Genomic DNA, 27,827 nt, shown 5'->3' on the forward strand with positions numbered 1-27,827 from the left:
TGGCTATATATCAAGATCATGGCTATATTTAATTATTTATCATCTATTCCATGGTTTAGAAACGAAAATATATAGATAAAAAAGAATAAGAATTATTAGAATTTATCTCCTCCACTTGTCTACGAATCTGCTAGTAGTCCTTTTCGGCCAAAGCCCATTTCCCCCCATTCAACAATCAGGGTCCAGTGAACCAATATACTGAATTTAATATTACTTATTCTTATTGCAAATTAATTTATGAAAACTCAATTTATTTAATATAACGAATTTCTTCTTTTTTTTTTAATAGAAAATAACTAATTTTTCTTTTCATATATCCAAGATAATGACAAAGCCCAAAGGAGAAGTCTTTTTGATTTTTTATCCCTATGGGCTCACCTTCTGGATTTTATTTATATCATAAGTTGGGCTTTTTGGACTACACAGTTATCAAATTCCAATTTTTTTCTGAATTTTATTTATAAAAATTCAAAATAAAAGATAAGGAAAATGAAAGAACATTTCAAAATAAAATAAAGTATAGAAATATGATATTGTAATAACAAGAACAAAAAAAAAGTCATTTTCTTTATTTATGGATGATGAAATATAATAAATTGTATTTTTGTAGGGTTTGAGGATAAGATAAATGGGAAATAGGCAACATAATAATCAGTTGTTCTATCCATCAAGATTCTGGTTCTGCAAATTGTCTGAGGGGGACCAAAAATCTTCAATCTGAGTTTGGATCAGAATCAGCTTTCTGCCACTAGTTTTTATTTTCAGCCACATAAGATTTTTTTTTTTTTTTTTTTTGTATAATTAGATATGTGTATCTTTTTTTTTTTTTTTTTGTGTATCAGTGTATGTATATATCTACAATGTGTGAACTGAAAGAATTCACACAAGAAAAGGGATTTTTTGTTCTATCGGAATACATTTTCTTCCGTTAATGCAGATTTTTTTTTTTTTTTTTTTTTTTTTTTTTTTTTTTTTTTTATAATTGTATATATTGAACAATATAAATAAATAAACAAATAAAATCATCTTCAGTGAAGAAACTCAGGCTATACAGTAGAATCTCGATAAATTAATATTCAATAAATTAATAATCTTGATTAAATAATAGTTTCTTTCGGTCCCGATTCGGTGAAAACGTGTTAAATTATTAACTCGATAATTTAATAATTCGCTAAATGAATAGAATTTTCCCTGTATATACAGAATTTGCTCAATACAAGATTGACGTGAATACCTGAAAAATACAAAATTAGATATTAAATCAATAATGAAAAAAGGAATATTCGATCAATATTAGTATTACTGGTATTTCAAAGTAGTATATTTCATTTACCCCATTTAATTGTCAACTCGTTTGACTAAAGATCGTGTTAGTAGTGTAATTAAAGCCATAAATTCCAATTGTTTGTCTCGATTCGTTGCACTACTCACGAAGATGCTATATTTAGACTTTTCTTCTGTCTCAATTCATTTCTTATTATAATTATTATTATCATTTATTAAATAATATTTTTTTTTTCAATTTTGAAATATTACGTTGCATGGGAAAAAAATGCTAATTACTAACAAATGAAATACGGTAAAACCTCGATAAATTACTACTCAGTTAAATAATAATCTCGATTAAATAAAAGTTTCTCCCTGTCCCTAGTCGGTGTGTTAAATTATTAATTCTATAATTTAAATATTTAATAATTCGTTAAATTAATAAAAAATTTATAATCCCGACTATATTAATTTATGGAGATTTAACTGTATAAATATAATTATTATATACATGCATCAAAATCTGGCCATAATAAAATTTTGTAAAGATTGTTGGCTATGTATATAATATATATATATATATATATATATATATATATATATATAAATCCAGTTCACACGAGCAATTGAAAACCAAAATCCAGAATTTGGATTCATCATAATTACAGCTGATTTAATTTGACCAAACCAAAATTAAATATTTCCCCAATCAACCCCCACAATCAGATTCCCATAATAAATTACAAAAAGTTAAAATAACAACTATATTATATATTTCCCAGTGAAAATCCTAATTGAATTATGAAAATATTTCACATTGATAAAATCCAAAATTTGGATTAGTGTCAATAAATTGATTCAGTCAAATCCCCCAAAATTCAACCCAAAAATCCACATATTAGATTCTAAAGTCTCACTTGAATTAATTGTATTTAAGTACTACTCCATTAAACAAAACACGTAATTAAGAAAATTCAACGGCACACTAATTACAGTTTGTCCAGAATTAATTGAGCTTGTCTGACTCAATCCACTCTTCAACGGCCACCCCCCACATATTACATATATACCCCACCGAAACTTCTCGCTCTTTCCTTCCCTTTCACTTTTCATTTCCACCCTTTTCCACCATTTTTCTCACACACCTAAATTTCCCCTTTTATCTCCTTTTCCCTAATTATACACTCAAAGGAACCTTCTGGAATTACTATAACTCTTTCTCTCTCTATCGCTCCTCTCTTTCTCTCTCTACCCCCACAGGTCACAATTTGATTTGATTTGATTTTTAACTGAATTAACCTGTGTGTAAGTTTAATTTTTGCCTTCTGTTATCTTCGTTCATTTTTTTTTTTGGTGTTTGTTGTTGAGATTGATGGTTGATTTTTCTGGTTTTTGATAGGAGAGGAGCGGTATGACTCCGCCGCCGGTGGATCGGACTGGTGGAGGGGAATCTACGGCCGCCGATATGCCAAGGTCTCTTCCGACGCCGTTTTTGACCAAAACTTATCAGCTTGTCGATGATACCGCGATTGATGACATCATTTCGTGGAATGAAGACGGATCTACTTTCATCGTTTGGAATCCGACGGAGTTTGCCAGAGATTTGCTGCCAAAGTATTTCAAGCACAACAATTTCTCCAGTTTCGTTCGGCAACTGAATACTTACGTGAGCTTTTGCTAATCGAATCCTTCGATCTGTAACGAGGAATTTTGGGGTTTTTTTTTTCGGTTATTGATTGAGTTGCTTATTTGATGAATTTTTAGGGATTTAGGAAGGTTATGCCTGATCGGTGGGAGTTCTCCAATGAATGCTTCCGAAAAGACGAGAAAAAGCTGTTGTGCGAAATTCAGCGCCGGAAAATTGCTACGCCGCCGCCGACAGCGGCGGCGACGCTGTGTGCGGCGGTGTCAGAGCACCTAACTCCAGCTGCACCACAGCGGACGGTGTCTCCGTCGGACTCCGGCGAGGAGCAAGTACTTTCCTCATCTAATTCCCCCGGCACCGTCCGCGAGTTCAGCGGAAGCACGGCAGAGCTAATCGGAGAGAACGAGAGGCTCAGGAAACAAAACGTGCAGCTCAGTAAAGAGTTGGACCAAATGAAGAGCCTGTGTAACAATATTTACGCTTTGATGTCGAATTTCGCCGGCACGAACAAACATAACAGCAGCAGTAACAGCAACGATCGCCCCGGGCTTAGCTGTAAACAATACATGGCTGAGAACGGCGTGAAACCGTTGGATCTACTACCGATGACGAGATTCTGCGAAGAAATCCAAACCGCCGTCGTCGCCGCGGCGGCGCACGGCGGCGAAGCATGTAATATCAGATCCGCAGCGGAGGAAATAGGCGCCAGATTGTTCGGAGTGCCCATAGGGCTCAAGCGTGGTAGGGAAGGCGAAGGTAGTTCGGCGGATCATGAAATGGAGCTCCAGCTGCAGCAGCCGGGTCTGGATATCAAACCCGAACCGATGGATGAAGATAACAGCGGCGACGATGATCTGGCGGAGGCGTCGTGGTTGAGGCGGAGCAACTCGAGAAATCGTAGGGTATAAAATTGGTGTACTTCAGGTGTAACGGTGGGGATTAGTGCAGACGATTGATTCCATTTTCATATAGAATATATGATTTATTGATTAGAATAGTCTAGAGGATTGTGTGTACGTACTAGGAGGCTAGGGTGAGGCACGTGCGAAACAGAGTCACGTGTCTCAGTAATCTTTGCAAAGCACCCTTTTCGGGAAGGTTCCTCATTCCTATCCTAGTGTTTCTTTCTTCTAATTATAAATAAATTATTTTTTTTTTATTTGCCATTTTAATATTAATAATAAATTGTTAAGTTGAATATGGACATTCCAGGGTATATAATGATTATCAACTACTATTTATTCTCAAGTCATATTTTAATTCTTTGGATCTCCGTTTTACTTGGCAAGGAAAAGAAATAAAATAAAGATTGTGTTATCCAAACATAATTAGGATTAACTATCATAAATGTTTTCTTCAAATTTGGTCAAAAGTGATTAAAAGTTAATGGTAAGCTAAGCCGTTCATTATTGACCAATGACCAGCCAACAATTTGTCTTGATAAAAATAAATCATTCAAATAAAACATAAACCAGTACTTTAGATTGAACATTCAACAGATACTTCTGATTACATAACATAAGGAATATAGGTACTAGAAGGTGATAAAACAGTAAATACAACAAATTATAAAAGTCTAATTAAACAGAAATAATATTTATTCAAGAACAAACATTTACCAGCAACTCCTTACTCATCATCCTTAATCCCTTTCAAGAATTTAAGGACATGCAGCATTGTAGGCCTGTTCACCGGATTCTCGGACAAGCATACGACAGCAATCTGCAACGTCTGCAGCATCATCTGCTTCGAATCGGCATCGAGCACAACCGGATCAAGAACATCCACAGCCAAACCATTCTTCACTTTCAAGAAAACCCACCCCACCAAATTACCACCTTCGATATCCTTAAAATCGGGCCCCGTCGGTTCCTTTCCGGTCAACAACTCCAAAAGTATCACACCGAAACTATACACATCCCCCCTCGTAGTCGATTTCCAGCTCTGACCATACTCTGGAGGAATGTACCCGAAAGTGCCAGCTAGATCGGTACTCACGTGAGTCTCGCACGCACTAATCAACCTCGCTAACCCGAAATCAGCCACCTTCGGTTCAAAATCTTGATTAAGAAGGATATTACTAGCTTTTATATCTCGGTGAATTATGTGTGGAATAAACCCGTGATGGAGAAAAGCTAGCCCACGTGCAGCACCGAGTGCAATCTTAAACCGTTTGGTCCAATCCAAGACGGCAAGAGTTCCGGTTCTGTTCCTCAGCCAATGGTCCAAACTCCCATTTTCCATGTACTCGTAAACGAGCACTTTCTCCTCACCGTAGGAACAATACCCAAGCAAAGAAACGAGGTTTCGATGTTTAACTTTGCCGAGAGTTTCCATTTCAGCTAGAAACTCGCGCTGGCCTTGAGCTTTGGCTTGGCTCAGCTTCTTTACTGCCACGATTTTTCCGTCAGGTAAAAGTGCTTTGTACACTGTACCGAAACCACCGTCTCCGATAATGTTCGATTTGCAGAAATTGTTTGTTGCCTCGAGTATGTCGACTAGTGTCAGTTTCAGCAGTGGCTGCTCGAACATTGCGATGTTGATGCTTAGTGGCTCCTTCGATCTGCTGCTGCTCAAGAAGTAAAGATTCTGTTCGTCCGAGCTGTTCAATTTGCTGTCTGAAATATCTTCGGGGTCGTTTCTGCTGCTTCTGTTTGACCAGATTTTCAGCACTATAATCACCGAAAGGGCTATTAAAACAATTCCTACAACAAGTGATGCCAGTCCCCATACATTTAGCAGAGACGATTTTCTTGCAAAGCTCTTCAAAGGGCATCTTATCCCCGTGATTCCGCCACATAGATTCTTGTTCCCCGTTAGAAAAGCTTCTGTCAGATTCTTGCAAATGCCGGTTCTTGGAATGGGGCCCACCAGCTCGTTTTCGGCAAGATTCAAGAAAACGAGATTCGTCAAACCACAAACTTGATTGGGAATTTCTCCAATTAGCATATTCCCCGAGACATCAAGATACTCGAGCTGTGCGAGATTTCCGAGTTCAGACGGTACTTCACCCGTAAAACCGTTTCCATGGATATCCAAGACTGTCAGATAGGACATATTGCCCAACGATCTTGGCAATTGCCCGCTAAACGAGTTGCTGCTTAAATTCACAATTTCAACTCTCCAAAGAATGGAATCTTTGAATAGCTCGGTTATATGACCCGAAAGATTGTTATGCTGCGCGTAAAACCCCACAAGATGTACCATTCCAGACATGGCTAAAGGAAGCTCGTCGCTCAGCAAATTGGAGCTCAAGTCCAAATGAGTAAGCCCATTCAACTTGCCAAAACTCGGTGGAATTGAACCGGTTAACATATTGGAAGACAAATTAAGCTTCACCAATCCAATCAATCCACCGAGGCTATCTGGGATTGTACCTGTGAGCAGATTGTTCCCAAGGTACAACCCCTGCAGCTTCACCGAACCGCCAAATTGACGAGGTATAGAACCATTAAGTAAGTTTTCAGACAAATCCAAAGTCGTGAGATTGGATAAGCGCGATAAAGAACTAGGGATCGCCCCGGAAAGCATATTGTTGTTGAGAAGAAGATCCACCAAAACAACACAGTTCCCAAGTTCTTGAGGAATCGAACCGCTCAATCTGTTGTGCGAAAGATCGTAGATTCCATGATGCTGAACATAGCTCGAATCGGGAATAACCGAAACCTGCTGAAAATACTTGGGACTTTTGGGAGGAATATTCCCAGACAGATTGTTATACGAAAGAACAAGGCATTGCAACTGAGGCAAATCGGCTAACTCTTCTGGAATGGAACCGTTGAGGTTGTTCTTCGCCAAATCCAACGTTGCAAGAGCGGTGCAGTTTCCAATCTCACTTGGAATATTCCCTTCGAGAAAATTGGAGTTCAAATTCAGAACAGACAGAAATTGAAGTTTCCCAATCTCTGCAGGAATTGTACCGGTTATTCGATTGTTTGGAAGAACAATGCTCTCCAACGATGCAGCATTCCCGATCTCCTTCGGAAGAGAACCCTCCAACTGATTATTTGCGGCGGAAAACTCGATCAGATTCGGTGAACTCCAAATACTCACCGGGATTGAACCGGTGAAATTGTTTGAATCCAACTCAAGAGCTATCAAAGGGAGCTCTGATAAATAATCAGGAACAGAACCGACAAGCTTATTATCGAGCAGCACTAACTGAGTCAGATTTCCACACTTCACGAAAGTTTCTTCGATACTCCCGGTGAGAAAATTATGGTCGAGCTCAATCTCCGTAAGAGAAACTGCGTTGCACAGCTCTTTTGGAATCTCCCCTGTAAGCAAGTTACTGCCGAAGCTAATGTGACTCAGCATCGAACAGTTTCCAATCTCGGGCGGGATTTTGCCCGAAAATCGATTGTTGGAAAGCAATATCGAATCGACCATTGTCCATTTTCCAAGCCAAGAAGGCAATGGGCCCGAGAGCAGATTCTTTTCGGCGGAAAATGTCATCAAAGACAAATCGGATAGCTCCTCGGGCAACATTCCGGTAAGAGAGTTGAAAGAAAGCAGCAACACTTTTAAGTTTCGGCATTTTCCAATCTCCGCCGGAATGCTACCGTTAAGCTCAGCGTAAACAAGGTTCAACACGGTAAGATTTTGCAAATCTCCGATGATTTTAGGGATGGAACACTGTAAAGGGTTCGACGAAAGATCGAGTTTGCCCAAAGATGTTAGCTTTGAGAATGTCTGAGGTAAAGGGCCGTTGAACGAACAAGAAGGGGAGGATAAAATTTCAAGATTAGACAACCGGCCAATCTCCGGCGGGAAAACGCCGGAGAAATGGTTGTCGCCGAGGAAAATCTCTGTGAGGGAGGATAGGTTTCCGATTTCGAGAGGAATATTTCCAGAGAGAGAATTATTCGAAACGTCGAATGAAGACAAGGAGTGAAGATTTGGAAAGAGATTAGAAGGCAGAGTGCCCGTCAGAAAATTATTTCCAAGAGCCAAAATTCGAAGCTGGGTCATGTTTCCGATCTGAGGTGGAATATTTCCGGCGAGGGAATTACCAGAGAGGTCAAGAGATTCGAGGCTTACCAAGTTTCCGATTTCAGCAGGGATTTTTCCGGTGAAGAAGTTAGGACCGAGTCTGAGATTCTGCAGACGAGTCAGGTCACCAAGTTGGCTCGGTAACTCGCCGGAGAGGTGATTGTAACCCAAGTCCAACACTTTCAGCCGGTTGAGCGAACCAATGCCCGCCGGAATGTCGCCGTCAAACTTATTGGACGAAAGATCCAGCACAATGAGGGTGGTGAGAGAGAACAGAGAAGCGGGAAGGGGACCCCTCAGTTGGTCAGTGAGTGTGTGAGTCGACAGAACGAGTGAGGTGACTCGGTCTTCTTCGCAGTACACTCCGGTCCAGTTGCAGTGAGAGAGTGAAGGGTTCCATGAAACCAGAATTTCAGGGTTTTCGAGAGACTTCTTAAACAACAGCAAAATCTCTGCATCAGGGCTTCCATCAAATTTCTTCTGCAACGAAACGGCATTGTTTGTTGCGAAGAAAAAACTCAACTCGAACAGGATCAAAATGCAAAGCAACTGCTTAAACGCCATTATTTGAAAACTCTGAAGAAAAAAAATCAAATCTTGGCAAGGGTTTCACACATTGTGGCGCATTTAAGCAGAGATTATGGAGAGAGATAGAGAGAGAGAATTCGGAAGTGTTTCCTTGAAAATCGAAAGGGATGTCTAGAGAGAGAAAGAGAGGAGAGAGAAAGGGGAGGAGGAGTACAGTTTGTTGGGAACATGAAGAGGGCGTTGATGGTACACACCTCCAAATTAAAAGTTTTAATTTTTTTTGGTTTTTTTTTTTTATTGGAGAAATTATTTTTTTGTCTTGGTGAGGTGGCATGCAGGGGGGAGAGTTTGAAGGGTGGGGAGACGGCGTCGTTTGATATCTAGGGTGGGGGTGGGGGGGGGACCGCCCCCCTAATTGTAAAGTACTAGTTTCAAAAGAATACGAAAAGGGTTTGGAGTTTGTCTGACACTCACCATCAGCTTGTCAGTTTTTCCCAGTTTTTTTCCTTCATTTGATATCGATTCTTTGGCAGAACCATATCTTGTGTTTTGACCATTATGCCCCTGGAAATAATTCAAAAGTCTTTCTTAAATAGGTAGATTATGTAAAATTATAACGTTTGAAATTAATTGAATAAAATGCATTTCACCCCAAAACTAAATGAAACTAATTATACAATAGTGCATTTGCAAAAAAAATGCGATTTTAGAAGAAAAGTCACCAAAAGTCAAATCACGTACATTTGGTGTGAATTTGGTATGGATAAACTTATCATTTCACGTGACTTCTACTTTCTTCAATACAATCCATGTTGAACAACACTAACTTGCTTTGGTTGTTTGATCTGTAACTTCTACAATTCTTGGAAAATTAGAAATGGAAATTTTTTAAAAGGGGAGAAATTTATAATATTTACAACAAAGATAGAAATATCATGAAATGGATTTACACCAATTAAATTCGTGTGGTTTGACTTCCTTGGAATTTTATTTTGTGAAAATGACAAGTTTGTAACTATCGGGCGCTAAAATAATTAGTTAACTGAAAGTATGTGCAAAAAAACATATGTAGAGAAAGTATGAAAAACGGCTTACAGTTCAGAGGGCATATATCATTTTCACCTCAAATATATTTATTTTGTTTGTAAATTAAACTTTAAAAGAAAAATAGAAATGAAAGGGTAGTATCGTCATTGTGAAAGTGTGGGGGAGTGGCTTGTAAATAGGGAAAAAGATTCTTGATGGGACTAGAGAGTAAATATGAATATAGTAATTGGGGGTGGGCCTGAAAAGAGCCCCAGATTTCAGCTGTCTCTCAACAGGAAACAGACAAATACCCTCTGTTTTCTTCTTCTTCCACTTTCCTAATACGGAATTATAATAATTTGTCTTCTTAATCTTGTTTAACTTAGCTTTAATCATCCTTAAACAAACAAAACACCTGCCCTTGCAAAAAAAGATTACTGCACATGTTAATCTTTCACAGAACGTGTCTAATTAAATTCCTTAAATATATGTATGTATATATATAGTACGAAACTTAATCATTAGTTTGACCAGATGAGTCAATAGAGAGATAAGTTTCTGATCAGACCAAATAAGCAATTACTATATATAAATAATTGTATAATGTAAAATAGATTAATATCTACAATGTAATTGTTTTACAGTGCGGTAACAAAATGTAATTAAATGGTGCACAGCACAAACAGTAAATTAAATGGGACGAACTGTTTGTGTGCCAGAAAATTAATTATCTGTATCCAACATTTACTTGGTTTTAATTATATATATATATAAATAAATAAATATTTAAAAAGGAAAACGTGCACGCATAAATTTTGGGAAAAAAGCAGGAAGTGGTGAAAAGTTGTATTAGGTGATAGTATTGAAAGCAATGGCAAGTGGAAGAAGTGGGATAAAGAAAGTGAAATGACTATAGATAGTGTCTATATATATAAAATATTTATTGTGCATTAAATTGAATAAAGTACTTAATTAAGTGGATGTTATCACTCACAAACTTGGGTCTGCAATTTTCATCATGGGGATTGAAGTTGGACTAACAAATTGGGTTTTGATTGGTTATACTATTTTTATTTATTTAAATATTTCTCTAAGAATTTAATTGCAATGTTGGACCGGTGCTTAATGTATTAAAAATTAATAAATACTATTTATGATGACTATTGATTACGGATCGTCTGATTATTAATGGACTAAAGCCTTTTTCTTGTTGGGCTTTATTTTTGGATAAAATTCGGCCTGCTAAATGGGTTGACATGGGTCACACGCCATTTAAGGAGACCAATTCGCAATTAAGTACTTTATAAACAAAATTATTTATTATAGAAAATTACGGAACCCCCTTAACTTAGACTAAATTATAAAAAACACCCTCATTCATCCGCAATTGCCAAAATCATACCGATGTTTGTTTATGTCTTACACCGGCCTTCTTAAGGAGTAATTTTTCACGGGGGTCAGTGTAAGATTGAAATAAATATTGGGGGATTTTTGATAATTACATATAGATGAAGGTGTTTTTTCATAATTTATCCCAAGTCAAGGAGAGCTTTCATAATCTATGCTATTTATTATTAAGTAGAGAATCATGAATTTTGATATGTGTCAACATCTGGGAAGATGAAGGGTCAACATCTATTTTTATTTTGATACTATATGTATATCTGCGTTGAATTTTGACCAAATATATTTTATTTTATATTTTTTTTATAATTAAATTGTTTCATTGAAAATAATATTACAAGATGAAAATCCTTTAAATGAGTTAGGTTAGGACTGATTCATTCAATACATTTCAGTTATAAAAAAAAAAAAAAATAGCCTACACACACATCTATATATATTATATATATACCTATATTTTTCCCTAGTAATTCAAACAGACTTGACCGTCAGAATGCTCACGCTTTGAATTTCCTTAATATTTGAGTGAACCATTTAGCTGTAAAACTTTTATACACTAAGTTTTAGCATTATTAATATGTGCACATGGTAATATAATGGACATTTAGATGATTTGAAATCTTTGATTATTATAACCACCTATTTTTTCTTACAACCAACTTCTTTAATGAATAATGAATAATTATTTATTAATCATTTATTTCTTTGCTTTTTGGTTAATTACACCACAACTACTTACTTCGATCTACATCTTCATATAACTTGTTGTAATAGAAGTATTCTTTTTTCTTAGTAGTCATATTCGGCTGTCAAAAAAATTGAAATAGACCATCCCAAATTGACTGAAAAAGGACGGTTCTCAACGTGTCGGCTGCCCATTGGGTAGAATAATACAAGTGGAATTTAGGAATATGAGAATGACTATATTCAAATAATTCTTTTAGTTATTTTTTGTCTTTTAATCGTCGGACGTGTCAATTTACTAGACGCCAATCCCGATGCATATTGAATTAAATTGAAATATATAAATATGGGGTAAATTACAACCACCTCCCTGAGGTATGGTTAAATTACGAAAACCCCCCTCTTGTTTGGATAATTACAATCACCCCCTCAAATCCTCAAATTTAGTGGAATCTTCGAAATTATATGGAATATTATCACTTTTGTACCCGTTTATCCCATTTCAACATACATTTTGAAGCAAGATGATCATAATATGTGTTTTTTGGCTTGTATATATCAGATTGTGGTGCATAAGAAACTGTATTTTTTACACAAAACGAGTACAAACTAGAGCATATTCCATGAAATCTAGATGATCATGTTGAATTTGACACCATAAGAGTGGAAGTGTAAGAAAAAATTATAGTTGAGGGGGTAATGTAATTATCCAAACAAGAGGGTTTTTTCGTAAATTGATCATACCCCAGGGGGTGTTTGTAATTTACCCTATAAATATATATATATATTTCAACAAAATATAATTAAACCCCACTTCACAAATAATTTAGCCGTTCAAAACTTTTTATAAGAGTATCGTCCCCCACTTGTTCTCAAACTATTGGTAAACAACACAAGAGCCCTTAAAAGTGTTTGTCACATAATTAGATTCTAATAAAAGAAATATTCGCTGCATTTTTTTTAATTACTTCAATATTAAAGGCATGCAACAACTTTTTATTGAACGGATACTATTTCCTAAAAAGAAAAAGAAGAAAAAGAAAGAAAGAAAAATTATCGTTCTCACCTCAACCCTCAAAACATCGAATATAATTAAATCAATATTTATTATAGTTATAAGTGTCATTAGTTGAAATTTATTATTTTAGTAATCAACTTAACCTCACTACCTAAATCTTATAAATTTTTAATGGCATGTAGATTATATTACTAATATTATACAAAAATTTAAAAAGATCGAAGAAAAAAATGTCACATTTGGACGAAATCACCCTAAATATATCTTATCCCCTCCTTTTGGAATTCGTAATTTATATGATCATCATATAGATCAAAATAATTATTTCACCTATTACAGTTTTCAAGGAATGCAATGTGTGTGTGAACTAATCCACCCCTTCTGCCGACATGTTATCATGTAGTTTAAATGGCTCAATTGAATATATAATGGACCGGGATCAAAGAAAACCTAAACGAGAAGTCCACGTGTTCCTAGGAGACCTGCAAAAAGGAGTGTTGGGGAGTACTCTATTTATGGTCAGATCATAGGGATGGGTGGTGGCCGCCCTACTCTATTTATGGTCAGATCACACGTGTGAATGATGTGATTAGTTCGAGTTGTGCTCGACTGTTGAGGACGAGCCGTCTTGTTTTTTGCGAGTTGAGACTAATTCAATGGGATAGGCCGGGCCCGCACGTGTGATCGCTTCTATTTGAGCCGTAAGTGGAGTTGAACCTAAAGTGAAAAAAGGATAAAGTTTTCTATATACAAAGGACAAATAGAGAAGATATATAGTGAAACACAAATTAAAGGGTCCAATCCATCGATCAACTTTAGCATAACTATATGCTTCACAAATCACAAGAGGAAACTATATGATTGGAAACCACATGGCATGGGTCTACTAATTAAATTAATTAATTGTGATCAAATAAATCAACGAATTTTCCACAAATTGTATTTCATACCATTTCGGGTAAAGCATATATACACACCTTTTGATCGAATTACTACACGTCCCACAACCTTTGGTTATAAGAATTAATTAGATGTATATATAATAATTTATTTAATTATAATTGTCATGTGTATTGTATTCAGAGAAGCACCTCAAAAGTCGAATTCCCATTCGCTGAAGATATTATATTAAAGTGGGAAAAAATATATTCTAATTCTCATCCAGCCAATCACCCATTGACATCGTGTATATTTTATTTAATAGGAATTGCATGGGAATTACCAAACTAACAGAGGATGGTCAACAAAAGTGCTTCAAACTAATACATACTTAATTAGGTGACAATTAATTTTTTATTCTTTTATTGTTACGTGAAATTGTGTCAAATTACTAATTATCAAGTAATATTTTCTCACATGATTTTTCTAGCGCGGTTTACATATAGCTTTCGTGTGATTTATGAGCTATTGTGCGAGAGTACAAGAAAATTTATCCCTTGAGAAGAAATGACCAAGGGTTTCATTGCTTAAAGGAACAATTATAAAATTGTTAGTTATCAAATAAAATATTATTATTATTATTATTATTATTTATTATTTTTAATTATTATTATTTTCAAATGAGGTATTTTCCCAAGAAATATTCATCGGCCTCCATCTCTTGGAAAATTCAGTGGATTCGCATTCTATCTTGATGGGGACACCTTCCTTGCAAATTTCTTTCAGACTTGGTTTTCATTTTTATATACCATGCAGCTAAGCTAAAAGACAAATTATTTATTTATTTATTATTATTACATATATACTTAACTATCATCAAATTATTTTATTGTTTTAACAAAATATAGAATTCGTTCAACTCGACTCGATCAATAAAACATAACAAAAGTATGTGAAAAAAATAAATTAAAATTACTCGAGCTCGACTTACAAAATTTTCAACATCGCGGTGATAAAGAAGAAAAGAAGTATATTAAAAACTTGCACCATTTTACATGCATATCATTCTCAAGAATCTTTAGATAGTATACTTGTAATCCAAAGCACACCTTTCTTTATTAGTTCCCCCCTCTATAAAAGCCTTGACAGAATTCTTCAATCAATCTCACATACTAATTAAGAGAATTTAACTCATTCTTTAAATTGATCTCTTGTCGTAATTAATTAAATAAAATAAATATGTCGAGGTTGGTAGAGCCACTGTCTGTAGGGAGAGTAATAGGAGAAGTTGTAGACAGTTTCACACCTTGTGTTAAGCTGAACATAACCTACAGCTATGGCAATAAGCAAGTCTCTAACGGCCACGAGCTCATGCCAGCTGTCCTTACCTCCAAACCCCGTGTCGAGATTGGCGGCGAAGACTTACGTGCTGCTTATACTCTTGTATGCATATAATATATACATCTATATATATATGTGTGTGTGTGTGTGTGTGTGTTTCTTACATTTCATGTTTGCATGTGTTTGAATTAATTAGGTGATGACTGATCCAGATGTTCCAGGCCCTAGTGATCCATACTTAAGGGAACATCTACACTGGTTTGTTGAATTAATTACTCTTAACTAATAAATAATAAAAATATACTAATTTAATTCTATTTTTAATTAATGATTTTTTTTTTTTTTTTTGTTTTTTTCAGGATAGTTACAGATATTCCAGGTACCACTGATGCATCTTTCGGTAAGTAGTCATTTTCACATATGTGTTAATGTGTTATAGTAATTAATTGATAATTAATTAAATTTAGAGCTGATAAGAAAAACTTACATGCATGCACTAATCAGGGAGAGAGATTGTGAGCTACGAAACACCGAAACCAGTGATCGGAATCCACCGCTATGTGTTCGTTTTATTCAAGCAGAGAGGAAGGCATACCGTGAATCCACCTTCCTCAAGAAACCATTTCAATACTCGCACTTTTGCTGAAGACAACGGATTAGGGCCACCTGTCGCCGCCGTCTACTTCAACGCACAACGTGAAACCGCCTGTCGAAGAAGATAACCTAAAAAAAATAAAAAAATTTAAAATATATTAATCATGGATTAATAATTTAATTATAGTTCTGTCTGTTCTCTGAACAGTACAGTTCTACTAGGTTTTGGGGAAACTGCAGTGGTCCCCCCACAACCTTTTTCTTTTTTTGTTTTGTTTAAGGTTCTGTTTTTTGTATTATGAGTTAAGTGTGTTTTAATTTGCTTGTTGTGTGTACTGGAAATTTGTCTTGTGGTCCCCCCCCCCCTGATAATCCTGTCTTATAATAATGATAGTTACTCTTATTACTGTCAGTTTAACCTTAATCAAGAATGTCTTATAATTAATCAAATCACTTTCATGAAGAAATGAAAAAAATACAGATTTTTTTACAAGCTCCTTCACATATATATCTAAAAGCAACCATGAAAATATACATCATATAATTCAAGAAACTATCAACAAGCTGCAAACATACATATATATAGTAGTTATTTGAGTGGACGAGAAACCGAATTGCAAGAAAGCAAACCCACCTTCCGAATATACTCGTGTATGCTATGTAACCGCAAGCCCTACTTTTTTTTAAAACTAATTCGACATTTTTTTTACTAAAGAATCATCGCTTCATGCATTAATCTCAGCGTTGCACTGATTCTCTCTGCTGCAGCTTCTTCTTCCCCAAAACATATTCGAGCATGTTGTTTTCTCCAATCTCACCCCTTCGATCTTCCCCTGTTCGCCAGCTGCCGTGGATTGCGGACGATCGGGAGAATCTTGGTGGGCCCCACTTTCACCCGAATCGAAATTAGGGCAGGGACCTTCGGTGCAGGTGCATAACGGGAGTGAAACGGAAGGAAACGGGCTGCAAGTGACTGGGCAGAAAATGTCTGATGAAATAGAATCCACTGTGCGTTTCTTTCGTGTAATAGTATTGTCGGGTGATGAGGTCGCAGTTTCGGATGTGTCTTGTTCTCTGTGGTGAAGCATGCATGGTGTGCATAGGCTGAGTGATAGAGGTAACTTAATTTCCTTTGTTGAAGAACCGGGCAATTTGAGAAAACACACGATCCCGTGCCGACAGAGAGGGCATGGGATTGTGCCAGGTGGCGTTGATGACTCAGATGGAATATTGCTGGTCGAGCAAAGGTACAGAGCGCATCTCACACAGAGTTCGTGCCCACATCCTGAAATTTCACATCAGCATAAATATTTATTGAAAAAAATCCGAAATAATAATAATAAATAAATAATCGGAAAACAGGAAAATATTAGTTCAGGTGACGAAAGTAACCTTGAGAAGCTACAGTACAAGCTCTCTCCAAGCAAACAGCACAAATATCAGCATCATCAGAAGCACTAGCTGGGAATTGCAGCCCGCAGTCTCTGACGGAACGGAAAAAATCATATTATTTAATTGGATAAATGAATAAATAAATAAATAAAACAATGATAATAATTCCATCAAATAAGATCTTACCTTGCTATATTTAGCACACTCATGAGAGGCAGGGATAAATAATTAGAAGGTGGAAAAATCGGAATCGGCAAATCGGAATTAGGTTGAAGCAGGGGCTCAAGCCAATGACGGCCCCACATCCTTGCTACATCAAGTGGAAGCCATCTGAAAACAGCACACAAAATTCATTACATTGTTTCGAATGTACACACAACAATCTCTTTAAAAAGAATTAATAATTACCCGTTGCAGTTTAAAGATAAACGACTAGCACCTCTTGCAAGAAGGATCTGTAAATGCAGAAATTCATAGTTATATATTATACGAAGTGATTTAAAAGTAAATAAACGTGAATTAGTCGTTACCTGGCAGCACTTTAGATTTCCTCCACAAGCAGCGTAATGCAGAGGAGTGCTTCCAGCTCCTATAAGAAAAATGTATGTATGTAAGAAAAGAGGTTTCACTGAAGAGATATTGTCGAGATTTTTTAGAGAATAATAGTTTATTTACCTATCAAATCCATTGATGTTCCGTAATGGAATGTGACAGATAATACATTTGCGTGAAGATCGAGTAGGAGCTGTACGCAGTCAAAGTATCCGTTCAGGGCAGCCATATGAAGAGCGGTGATACCATTATCAGCCGCCTTGTTCACGAACTTGGACAGGGCACTGAGGCGGTACAAGGACAATGTTTCATAAGTAAGAACTAAAGGTTTATTTCGAAAAGTTTGTCTTTTTGGTCTCGTTGAATGTATAAGAAAATTAAAACATACCCTAATGGAAAATATATTTAAGATATAGAAGAAAGAAGCAAACTGAGATAAATCCTCGTGGTTGACAAGCAACGAGAAAGCCAAAAACATAATCTTGAAAAGCCACAAACAAACCTCTGTTCAAACTTGCTTTTGGTATTAGGAGCATCGTTTGTGTCACTAGTTTGAGCATTCAGAGAACCGTATGGAGCACTCGGAACAAAATCAGCAACAACTAATCTCATACATCTCACGTGTCCATTGACAGCTGCAAAATGGAGAGCGGTTCTCCCACTAAGATAATCCGCTCTAATAACCTGAACGACAGAACGGACGAGACTCTCATAAGGTAATTTGACAATCGGATAATAAGTACAGAAATCTAATCATCCGACGAAAAGGAGAAAAAGACATTTGAAGTGAAACATTAAAAAAAAAAAAAAAAAAAAACTCACGTTGCATCTAAAAAGAAGAAGTGTTTGAACAACTTCCCAGTGCCCGTATCGACACGCTTGCATTAACGCTGTCTGCAGAAGCAACAACACAACATTTTAAAGACTCTGATCTAAGAAAGATCCAGTGATGATCTGTTCATCAAGGGAGAAAGAAAAAAAAAAAAGAATTCCCAATTATACTTATCTTAATCTAATTAAACCAATCAAATCCAAATTAGGGTTGATCTCAAAATCAGAGAAGCAGAAAAGGGGAAGTTTCTGTACCTGCCCACAATAATTTCTCGAATTCACATCAGCTCCATTCTCCAGCAACAATGCCACAATCTAAAAAATCAAAATTCCCACAAATCACAAAATTTGGACACAAAAAAAAAAAAAAATAATAATAATAATAAAAAAAGGGGGTTTAATTAGCTGACCTCATTGTGGCCTTTAGCAGCAGCAAAATGAAGAGGAGAGTTCAATCCGCCAAAGGTAGAGTACTTTGCAAGGCATGGATTGCAATTCAAAAGCATTTTAGCCTCAACAAAATCACCATCTCTTGCAGCTGATACCAATCTCTCACCTGAGGCAGAGCACCCAAATGAATTGCCCATTTTCTTCTCTCTCTCTAATTAAAAATATATATTTTTTTTCTCTCTCTAAATCTGCGGGTAGATTATGTGTGCGTTTGTGGGTTTATAATTTATTGATGTCAGAGACTGAGAAATTGGGGGAGTTTTTCTTCATATGTAAAGAAAGATGATTAGGTCAACTGTCGTTAAACAAATTTCCCCTAAATATTAAAAAAAGTTAAAAAAAAAACAAAAAGAAAAAAACAAGATGAACCCTAATTTAACTGGAAAGGGGAAATATTTTCTTTGATTATATCGAGAACCTCAACTGCTTTCTGGAGTTCATAAATGGGGATAGTGTGTGTGTGTGTGTGTTTGATTTCCCGAAAATAAAACTAATTTTCTGGTTTTAAAGTTGGGAAATAATATTAAAAATCACCTCACAAAATACTTTTTTGAAATATTTTAATTTATTTTATTTGAGCACATATTATTTACACTAATACTATAATTAAGCTAATTTACGTGACTAAATGTAACTGTTTAGAGTTTGAATAATTAATGGAATCCACATGCTTGTTAACAAAATCACATGCACCGTCTTAATTATTCCTTCTTCCGTTTCATTAATTAATCGGATTAGGTTCACAATTTGTTTTTTTTATTATATATTTTTATCTTATAATAAGATTATCCGATTTTAATTTGATGTATGTAAGCTGAATTTGGGTCTCGTAAAGTCTAGACGTTGATTGTTGATTTGGACCTTGTTGAATTTAAACTCATCAAAATATATCACAATACGATATAGCTTTTGGAAATACCAAGTAGTTAATCATTTAAAATAAACAAACCCATTGTTTTATAAATTAAAAAAAAAAATCTAAATATGGTACTATTTATTTTAATCATTTTTCTTTACCAAAAAAAATTAAAATTCGAAAGAAATTAAAGGGGACCAAAAAAAAAAAGAAAAAAAGAAAACATAGTCATAGTGTTAGATTAGTGGCATCGGACAAGACAAAGGAAGCATGGGACACTTTTTCTCAGTGGAACTGACTGCCTTAACTTCACTTTGAAAATTGCAATAATTTTTTTTTTTTTTTTTAAATATAGACTTTCAGTTTATATTATCCCAAATTAAAAATTTGAACAGCATTACTAAACTAGGCAGCAATTAATAGCAGTAAAATGTGGTTAATTATTTAATGAAACAGTGTTTAAATAATTTTCAAAGAAGTGATGATGAATCTTTTGTTGTATGTAACAAGTATACAAATATTCTACGTAAAGAATTAGGTGAGAACAAGTGACTGAGGCAAATCTGTCTGCTGACAAAGAAAAATTGGAAGGCTGCAAATACCATATCTTATATTATATTGTATCAAAAAATAATTATTGAATCATTATTATGTTAATTTCAAAAATAAAAATAAAATAATAAGAGAGTAGTAAAAAGAGGGGTCAAGTGGGGAGAAAGCAAAACAAAACACAAATCCTTGTTCCTACCAAACATGCGTGCTTCACTGCTTCTGGTCCTTGTCTTTTTCTTCTTCTTTTTTCTAATATATTTATATTTTTCAAATCATATAATATAAACAGATTTTTTCTTTTGGAAAAATAAAAAAGATTGTGTTGGTGGGCCCTTTTTTTCTTTTTTTTTTTTGGGCAGAATAATTCCACTTTTTGCTTACACGCAAGAGCCAAGAATCACTTGAAATATTATTGGAGAAATACATCTGGGAGGGGCATGATTTTTAAATGGTTGAGATAATTTGGGCAAAATATGAATTAAGAAATAAATATTTTTTGAATTTATTTCCTTTACTTAAAGACGAAATTATCACATCACCATATATTTAAATACAATAATTCAATCGAATAAAAATATCTTCAATTATATATATACAGAGGTGGTGGGCATTCCTGAACATGAATTAGACCATCAACTTATTCTTTTATGTCTCAATCTTGAGATTTCATTTCAAAGAGACAAAAGTGTATGTATACATTTATAGTACCTAAATTTCTGATTCAAGAATTGTTAATCCTAAATTTCATTTGTTAAAGACCAAAACAAGCTACAATTTTCTTGCACACACAATCTTGATATCCCTAAAAAAATGATTTATGAACCCAAGATTAATTTGTCTTCAATTAATTAAAGAAACCCCTCATAAATCTTCATACCTTTCTATCTTCAACTTCTAGATGATTTCCTCATCAATCAGCAAAATATAAACACCGATCGAGATAATTTCCGTAACACCACAATTTGCTATTATCATTGTCCGAATATCGCCCTCGTGCAATCCCGACAATGCATTGAATGGTTTCTTCCCTTTTCGTAGGATGGCATAAAAATCCATTCTTGATTTGTTAAAGCCTCGTTTGGCGCCACCTCGTTTTTTCTATAATCTCGAGTAAACTTCATTACTCTGAGGTGCAAGAAGATTCTCCCTCCACATCACTCCCACTACAACTGTCACCATCGTCCGAATAAGCAGAAGAATCACTATCCGATTCAACCTCTCGTTTACGACTACGTTTCACCTCGAAATCATCCTCGATATATCCTCTTTCAACACTTCCCTTATCTTCCTCAAGCCCGTCTCTCCTATAATACGACAGCTCCTTATTCAATTTCGCTTTCCTCGGACTAACCAATGCCAATTCAGCGAGCTTTCTCCTAGCCAAATACAGCTCATTCGGCTCAACCAAATCCCCCTTCCTATACGCCTCCCTCAAAAAAACCGTGTGCAACTTTCCATGATTACCCCTAGTCGATATATAGAATATTCCCTGATGCTGTAGCAAAAACTCCTTCAATTTTTTAGGCAAATCCATCGCCATTCTAAAATGCGCGATTCTTTCCAACGTCATCTTTTTTTCAACGGTTAAAGACAAGAGCTCGTGGATCATTGCAACGGCCCGTTTTTCCATTCTCTTTTGCGCCTCAAGCGACCTTAAATCGTACCCGGAAACATCCTCGTACGGCGACCAGTAGGGCAGCCTCTGCCACTTCCAAACTGCAATCTTGTAGTACTTTCCGAACTTGAAACCGGGCGGAAAATTCACAATGAACGAAAAACGAATGTCCTCTGCGTCAACGCCCTTCTCCCTGTACTCGATTTCCCTCATTCTCTCAATTGCAGAGACACCTAATATACTCCTGTCCTTCTCCTTCTCCACAGCTTCGATATACTTATTCCTAGTCTCGTCGGCGTCGAATAACCGGAAAAATTGGGGGTGCTTCAGGATTACAGAGTACTCGAAATCATCGGGCAGCCCGAACGCTTTCCGGGCAATGCGGATGTGTTCTAACCTGACCCGACCCGTTTTGGACAGGAGCAGCAGTTTCCTTATCCGGGTCACGGCGTCGGGTATTTGCCGCAGAAGGGCTTCGTTCTCTTGCTCGATTTGAGAAGCTGCCTTTCGAGAGAGACGGCAGTAGAGGATCCGCTGGACCGGGTGCTCGAACACCTCGAAGACGTGGGGGAATTTGAGTATGAACCGACCCGATTCGAATTGCTTGAACCCGATACGGCGTGAGATGGAGTCGAGGCGCGAGACGGAGATCATGTTGTTGGTCTGAGAGAGGATGAGCTCTTGGAATTGGAGGATTTTGCGGACTTTTTTGTCGACTTCCATGAAATCATCGTACCCGTGGTCGCGAACACGGGTTTGCTTTTTGGGGATCGATGTAGATTGAGACATGGATCGGGTCAGGGTCAGGGTCCTGGAGCTGAATAGCTTCGCCGTGTACCAGAGGAAAGACCGCATTTTTTTAATTTATTTATTTTCCGGCGGTTTTAGGGTTTTAGAGGGTTTTCATTTTGGTGCTGGGTGGTGGATTAACAGGGAAGATGGAGGGGGCTTGTGGAAATTAGAAATAAATCTGGGGGGGAAATGACATTTCAGAGAGTTATCTGGGTTGTAATGTAATTCTTCGGTATTATTGGGCTGGGAGCATATTCGTTGGATCACGGCCCACTTGAGAATGAAATTACATCTTGATCCATGTTAAATATATTTGTTTTTGAATTTAATAAATAGCTTTTATTTTGAAAAGAAAAATTGAAATATACATGATTATCATTTATCACACAAATTAAAATGACCCAGCAATAAATTAAATTGAAAATTGATTAATAAAATGTACTCCTCATTTTATAAGATACCAAGAAATCTATTGAATTTTGGGCACCCAAAAATACAAAAGCTCAAGTGATCGGTCAAACTCTAATCTTGACCGTCGATCGGTCGATTCTCCATGCTTTGATCCTCACCTCAAAACCGAAAAAACAACATAACAGCACACTAGTAACTGAATTATGACAAAAGAATATAGATCCATCAAAACAAAACCAACTAACATTAAGCCAAAAGAGTAGTACATGGTTTTTCAAGAAACAACAAAAGTAACTATGAAAATAGACAAAACAAAGCTTAGGTCAATTTGAGTCAATACCCGAACCACAACCCGTTTCACAAAATAAAAAAACCATTTTGCTTTCGAGGGTTTTACTTTTCTTTCTTTGTGTGCCAAAAAGGTTCGTTCTTGACTCGAATCCCTCACCAAAAAAAAAAAATCCCATCTTTAACTTTCTCTATCAACTTTCATTCACAGACAAAAAAAACAAAAACATATGTATTATCACACTGTTTCAATTGTTTCACTGAAGCCCGTTTTTGATCCCCTGAAGCGTACGAGCAATCAACGACTTCACTGTTTCCACCGACTCGATTGTTAGCTGTGCAGCCGGCGTATTGCTCACCAACATTTGAAACACTACTGTCAGCAGCGATTGGCCGCCGCCTCCTCCTCCAAGGCGGCCTTCGTGGGCCTCACCAGAATCCGGGAAACAATCCGGTGCAATCGCGAACCCCGAAGGCAGTATAGCCACACCGGACGGATCACCGCCACCAACCACCGCATTCATGTATGCTGCTTCCACCCCCGCGTGGACAATCATCGATCCAGATTCATCTGAACAAGTTTCTTGCAAGATCAACATGCCGTTGCCAGCTGGCATCTGCAAATCAAAATCCCAAAAAATTCAAAAATCGAAAAAAAAACGAAGACAGAGAGGAACTAAAAAGGAAATTCAAGAACACTAACGGTGGTCGAACGAAGAAGAGAGATAGTGTTCCCGAAATCTTGGCTCTTGGGAATATGGAGCATGGGCTGCATGGGCCCATCTCGAGACAATCCATCCCAGTGGGCCCTATTATTTACGTTCTGCAAGAATTCGAGGAGATGATGTGGCGAAACGGGCATCCAGACAGTTGTTGTGGCGCTCAGGATAATGCCAGATGGCTCCCCCGAATTGCCCATGCTCTTGCGCACCATTATCCTCATGTTTTCGGAACTCTGTACCACTTCCCATTTGTGCACGGTGGAGCAGATTACACTGCAGAAATTACGAGTCATGCGTTGTGCCAGTTTCACCATACTCTTCTTACTACTCGGAGGAAGCCCTGCAAAAAAAAAATCACATATATATATATAACTTAATAAGCATCTATTTGGAGTGACCAAAGTGAAATATATATATATATATATATATATATTTATGTGTGTGTGTGTGTGTGTGTGTGTGTGTGTTAAATATATATACCGGAATTATCTGATGCGGAGGACATCATCACAGAAAAAAGTTCACATTGCTTTCGTAAATCAGCAACCCATTTTTGGGCACCGAATGCAGTTCCGGATCTGAGTATTGGCTGGTATAATTGATGTATGTTGCTCTCGTCGTATTCCGTGTGCTCTACCCAAGTCACCTGATAATATTATTACATTCTAAAGTTAGATTTAAGAAAACAAAACGGGCGAAAGTAAAAAAAAAAAGAAAAAAAAAACAAATCAAATCTTGTTAACATGTCTCGAATTGTATACCTTTGAGCAGCCATTAGGCATATCTTGCACAATGCAACCAGAAGGCAGCCTCCTGCAATTCACGGGCAACTGAAACAGAGTATCGACTGACACATCAACCACGGCCCACGTGTCCTCTTTGTGCTGTTTGCAGAACCGAACGAACTTCACTTGTCTCGGCGCAACCAAAGGCGATAGAATTTGGAACTCAGCTTGCATCTGCCAAATAAAAAAGTTTTTTACAGACATGACTCAAGTAATTTTCTTTTTATTTTTCTTTCCGTTTTAGTTTAGTTGTGGGGTGAGAAAATACAATAATGCCGTACCAATTGCAGTGCACCGTTTCTACTTCCAGACATTCCAGGAGAAATCACATCAACAATCGAGGCTCTCCCGATATTACACGGGAACATCTCAGTCCATTGATTCTGCACATTCCAAAATCGGATTAACCGAATTAAGACAGTGAATAAATTAATTACGACACGGGCTATATGAAATTTCAAGAAATTTACCACATCCATCAGTGTTTCGATTAGTTCGGTGCTGTTGATCATTACGTTTTCACTAGCTCTCGTTGCTTCAGTTACGAAATGAGCTGGTTTTACGCCTATGCAAGGAGGAAACGTCTTTGCATACTCTTCAAGATTTAAAGACTCTCGATTTCCGTCCAAGTTTCTAACCCAAAGGGGACTATCAACTTGCGCTAGCTTTATCAACTCATCCGTTGCAGCCAATGCAAGCTCGAGAAAAACGGATTTATCGAAAGGAGCGTCAACACTCATTTGTGGTGGCATAACGGGAAAAGAATTAGAAACCCTATCGCCAAAAAAGTCGAGCCCTAAAGAAGGTATCATTGTCGATGGATTATCCATGGAGTTGAAACCGGAGAACTCGTTTCTGCCCACCGCAAGTTCCAAAGTCGAACCATTGTTGGACCTGGTCAAGAATTTGCTTGCTAGTATGCCGAGTCGACTCAGTTCTTCTTTGAGTCGGGCATTCTCGATCATGAGATGGTGGTGCTCGATGGGCACTTCTCCAAGAATCGCTTGGCTGCCGCAGGTTTCGCATGTTGGATTCCTCATAGCTTCTTTCATGGTTATGTTCTCGATGCGGAGCTTTTCGTTTTCTTGTTTTAGAATCGAATTCTCGTGCCTCTCTAATTGCGTCTTAATCATCATAATGACATTATAGAACCATTAATGTAAATTCCAACGAGCAATTAATAGCAACGAAAAGCGCGGGAAATAAATGTTTATACCTTCATTTGAGTTCGTCGATTTTGAAACCAGAATTTGACCTGTTTGCCCTCCAAGGCTAATCTTTTGCCTAGTTCCAATCGCGCTTTCTCATCCGGATGCGGGTTATCCTTGAAGGAGCTATAAAAGGTAACAAATTAAACACGAAAGCCGAAAACATATACGGGAAAGTACAATCATTAGGAGTTAGAAAAACATCCGTACGATTCGAGTTCTTGAATTTGGAAAGTGGTGTGTCTGTGGTATTTTTTCCTTTTCGACGACTTAGTTTCGGATGTGTTGTGATCATCGCCCGATCCGGCTTCGATGTTATCGCTACCGGACCTACTCTCCAGCTCGTAAGTTTCGCCTATCAACCCCATTTCCCTAATATTCTCCATTTTTGGCTGTTCACACAAATCACCACAACACATTATTATTTTTTACAATCACACTAAACAAAAACACAACTAATAATAATAATAATAAATTAATAATAATGACATACATAAAACATCTCAAAAGAGGGAAGAACACAAATAGAAGAAGAAAAAAAAACAGTCGATTCACACATACACGGGCAAGAGAAAAGGGTCTAGAATGAGAGGATGAATGGAGCATTTGGAGTGGCTGAGACATATCGCCGCCGCCGCCTCCGGCGGCGGCGGCCGAAATGGGGTTGAACGAGGATAAACCCTCGGCGGCCGTCTTGCCGCCACCACTACTACTGGGGCGGAAAAAGCCACTGCTGGTTTTACTAGTGAAACCCCCAAAGCTCATTTAAGGGGAGTGCAGACAGACAACAAAAAAAAAATGGCTACTTTTTTTTTTTTTTTGTATGTATTTATCTTCGATACATACAAAATGGGGTTTTCTGCTACAGAAGATATAGAAGATTTACGAGGAAGACGAACAAAGGAAGTAATAATAACACGCGCAAATGCCCAACTCCTCGCAGCAAAAAGCATTCACTTTTCGTTGTTCAAAATCACCCAAACAAACCGCAGAAAATTAAAAGAAGTTGGTAATAATATTATTGATTTATGACAACAACAAAAAAAACAGCTTCCTCCAGGCCCCCCCACCCCCCCTCTTCAAAAACCCTAGTTTCTTTGTAATAAAAAAGCCAAAAGAAAGATTTGGGTTTTGACTATTTTAGCGGCCGTCACCAAAAAGAAAAAAGAAAGGGCTTTTGGGTTGTCAATTATCACACATTGAAAAACACACCATAAAAATCTAGACTTTTCAATACCTTTTCTTTCTGCCAATCTTTATTTTATTTTCAGAAATATTATTTTTATTTTATTTTTGACTTTTTTTTTTCTTTCCAACGTTGTGGAAACCATGGAATGGGAAGTGTCTGGACAAAGACAAAAGAAAACACAATATAAAAATATATACATACAAAAAAAAGACAGTTCTTTTATCTGAATTTGCTCAAACAGAATCTAAACACCAATGTCCAATGTCAGATAAATACAAATTCTCAGATTTGTAGACTTTCTTCTTCTCCATAACTTATTAATTTATGTGCAGAAATAAGAAATAAGAAATAAAAATAAATAAAAATTAAATCTTGGCAGGTTAAGAGCTGACTTACAGTGACTCCTCAAATGAATTGTTTTTTTCTTTTTCTTTTTTTTTTTATGTTTTCAAGAAAGAGTCTTGTTGGAGCAACTGAACCCCCATTCGAAGGGGTGAGTGATGAATTAATATATTATTATTTTTTTTATTGGGAGAAATTAAAGAAGAGAGGAATGGAAGGGTGTTGAGATTGATTTTTTTTTATAGGTTAATTTAATTGTTTGAAACTCGGAATATGGCAATAAAAAGGGGAGGAAATAGTGCAGGAAATAAGAAAAACGGTAATTAGCAAATAAATTATGTATGGTAATTATTTTAAAACATAGGATTTTTTTTTAGGTGGGGCCCGCTATTACAAATCCGCGTGTGATGTGTTCGTTCCCCCACCCCCACGCTCGTGATCTGATGCGTGGATTTCACATTTATA

The 27,827-nt window shown here is 36.6% G+C and overlaps 6 protein-coding genes across 12 annotated transcripts; 2 read left to right on the forward strand and 4 right to left on the reverse strand.

Moving 5' to 3' along the window:
- The first annotated feature begins 2,370 nt into the window (after positions 1-2,370).
- Positions 2,371-4,070, forward strand: LOC105971763 (heat stress transcription factor B-2a). Of its 4 annotated transcripts, none has more exons than XM_088819304.1 (3): positions 2,371-2,526; positions 2,666-2,932; positions 3,031-4,070. In XM_088819304.1, the coding sequence occupies exons 2-3, from the start codon at positions 2,678-2,680 to the stop codon at positions 3,817-3,819; spliced, it is 1,044 nt and encodes a 347-aa protein (XP_088675430.1). In that variant the 5' UTR covers positions 2,371-2,526; positions 2,666-2,677; the 3' UTR covers positions 3,820-4,070. The 4 variants fall into 4 exon arrangements, with proteins under 4 accessions (XP_088675430.1, XP_012852099.2, XP_088675429.1 ...); XM_012996645.2 differs by having other exon boundaries at positions 2,406-2,571; XM_088819303.1 differs by having other exon boundaries at positions 2,451-2,567.
- Positions 4,071-4,371: 301 nt separating this feature from the next.
- Positions 4,372-8,775, reverse strand: EMS1 (Leucine-rich repeat transmembrane protein kinase). The gene has a single exon (XM_012996643.2). It carries the CDS (start codon positions 8,465-8,467, stop codon positions 4,541-4,543), a length of 3,927 nt encoding a protein of 1,308 aa, XP_012852097.2. The 5' UTR covers positions 8,468-8,775; the 3' UTR covers positions 4,372-4,540.
- A 5,834-nt stretch (positions 8,776-14,609) lies between these two features.
- On the forward strand, positions 14,610-15,789 carry LOC105971852 (CEN-like protein 1). The gene is made up of 4 exons (XM_012996762.2): positions 14,610-14,885; positions 14,980-15,041; positions 15,143-15,183; positions 15,288-15,789. The coding sequence occupies exons 1-4, from the start codon at positions 14,682-14,684 to the stop codon at positions 15,503-15,505; spliced, it is 525 nt and encodes a 174-aa protein (XP_012852216.1). The 5' UTR covers positions 14,610-14,681; the 3' UTR covers positions 15,506-15,789.
- Positions 15,790-15,812: 23 nt separating this feature from the next.
- LOC105971850 (E3 ubiquitin-protein ligase XBAT33) lies at positions 15,813-19,275 on the reverse strand. Of its 2 annotated transcripts, none has more exons than XM_012996760.2 (10): positions 18,563-19,275; positions 18,408-18,467; positions 18,144-18,215; positions 17,824-18,005; positions 17,445-17,605; positions 17,300-17,358; positions 17,178-17,224; positions 16,956-17,099; positions 16,770-16,861; positions 15,813-16,662 (listed from the first exon to the last, which is right to left on the reverse strand). In XM_012996760.2, exons 1-10 carry the CDS (start codon positions 18,737-18,739, stop codon positions 16,103-16,105), a joined length of 1,554 nt encoding a protein of 517 aa, XP_012852214.2. In that variant the 5' UTR covers positions 18,740-19,275; the 3' UTR covers positions 15,813-16,102. The 2 variants fall into 2 exon arrangements, with proteins under 2 accessions (XP_012852214.2, XP_088675427.1); XM_088819301.1 differs by having other exon boundaries at positions 18,144-18,275; positions 18,563-19,141.
- Positions 19,276-20,563: 1,288 nt separating this feature from the next.
- RPD1 (Ubiquitin carboxyl-terminal hydrolase family protein) lies at positions 20,564-22,591 on the reverse strand. The gene has a single exon (XM_012996855.2). It carries the CDS (start codon positions 22,478-22,480, stop codon positions 21,131-21,133), a length of 1,350 nt encoding a protein of 449 aa, XP_012852309.2. The 5' UTR covers positions 22,481-22,591; the 3' UTR covers positions 20,564-21,130.
- Positions 22,592-23,045: 454 nt separating this feature from the next.
- LOC105971866 (homeobox-leucine zipper protein ANTHOCYANINLESS 2) lies at positions 23,046-27,708 on the reverse strand. 3 transcript variants are annotated; one of them, XM_012996784.2, is made up of 9 exons: positions 27,417-27,708; positions 26,042-26,223; positions 25,840-25,957; positions 25,094-25,747; positions 24,905-25,006; positions 24,600-24,797; positions 24,319-24,484; positions 23,820-24,178; positions 23,046-23,733 (listed from the first exon to the last, which is right to left on the reverse strand). In XM_012996784.2, the coding sequence occupies exons 2-9, from the start codon at positions 26,215-26,217 to the stop codon at positions 23,374-23,376; spliced, it is 2,133 nt and encodes a 710-aa protein (XP_012852238.2). In that variant the 5' UTR covers positions 26,218-26,223; positions 27,417-27,708; the 3' UTR covers positions 23,046-23,373. The 3 variants fall into 3 exon arrangements, with proteins under 3 accessions (XP_012852238.2, XP_012852235.2, XP_088675426.1); XM_012996781.2 differs by lacking the exon at positions 27,417-27,708 and adding an exon at positions 26,393-27,290; XM_088819300.1 differs by lacking the exon at positions 27,417-27,708 and adding an exon at positions 27,069-27,259.
- Positions 27,709-27,827: the final 119 nt, after the last annotated feature.

Source organism: Erythranthe guttata, chromosome 6 (genome assembly GCF_056151865.1).
Source record: "Erythranthe guttata isolate IM_541 chromosome 6, IM_541, whole genome shotgun sequence".
In the NCBI taxonomy this organism is placed as follows: domain Eukaryota; kingdom Viridiplantae; phylum Streptophyta; class Magnoliopsida; order Lamiales; family Phrymaceae; genus Erythranthe; species Erythranthe guttata.

Excerpts from the sequence above, each read along its gene's own strand:
- LOC105971763 (XM_088819304.1), top strand. The coding sequence starts at position 2,678 with ATGACTCCGCCGCCGGTGGATCGGACTGGTGGAGGGGAATCTACGGCC. Across the intron at positions 2,933-3,030 it reads TTCGGCAACTGAATACTTAC|GGATTTAGGAAGGTTATGCC; the intron begins GTGAGCTTTTGC and ends ATGAATTTTTAG.
- EMS1 (XM_012996643.2), bottom strand. The coding sequence starts at position 8,467 with ATGGCGTTTAAGCAGTTGCTTTGCATTTTGATCCTGTTCGAGTTGAGT.
- RPD1 (XM_012996855.2), bottom strand. The coding sequence starts at position 22,480 with ATGCGGTCTTTCCTCTGGTACACGGCGAAGCTATTCAGCTCCAGGACC.
- LOC105971866 (XM_012996781.2), bottom strand. The coding sequence starts at position 26,596 with ATGAGCTTTGGGGGTTTCACTAGTAAAACCAGCAGTGGCTTTTTCCGC. Across the intron at positions 25,748-25,839 it reads ATCGACGAACTCAAATGAAG|ACGCAATTAGAGAGGCACGA; the intron begins GTATAAACATTT and ends ATGATGATTAAG. Across the intron at positions 23,734-23,819 it reads CTCTTCTTCGTTCGACCACC|ATGCCAGCTGGCAACGGCAT; the intron begins GTTAGTGTTCTT and ends TTTGATTTGCAG.
- LOC105971852 (XM_012996762.2), top strand. The coding sequence starts at position 14,682 with ATGTCGAGGTTGGTAGAGCCACTGTCTGTAGGGAGAGTAATAGGAGAA. Across the intron at positions 14,886-14,979 it reads TACGTGCTGCTTATACTCTT|GTGATGACTGATCCAGATGT; the intron begins GTATGCATATAA and ends TGAATTAATTAG. Across the intron at positions 15,042-15,142 it reads TTAAGGGAACATCTACACTG|GATAGTTACAGATATTCCAG; the intron begins GTTTGTTGAATT and ends TGTTTTTTTCAG.
- LOC105971850 (XM_012996760.2), bottom strand. The coding sequence starts at position 18,739 with ATGGGCAATTCATTTGGGTGCTCTGCCTCAGGTGAGAGATTGGTATCA. Across the intron at positions 18,468-18,562 it reads CTGCTAAAGGCCACAATGAG|ATTGTGGCATTGTTGCTGGA; the intron begins GTCAGCTAATTA and ends TTGATTTTTTAG. Across the intron at positions 16,862-16,955 it reads AGTGTGCTAAATATAGCAAG|AGACTGCGGGCTGCAATTCC; the intron begins GTAAGATCTTAT and ends CCGTTCCGTCAG.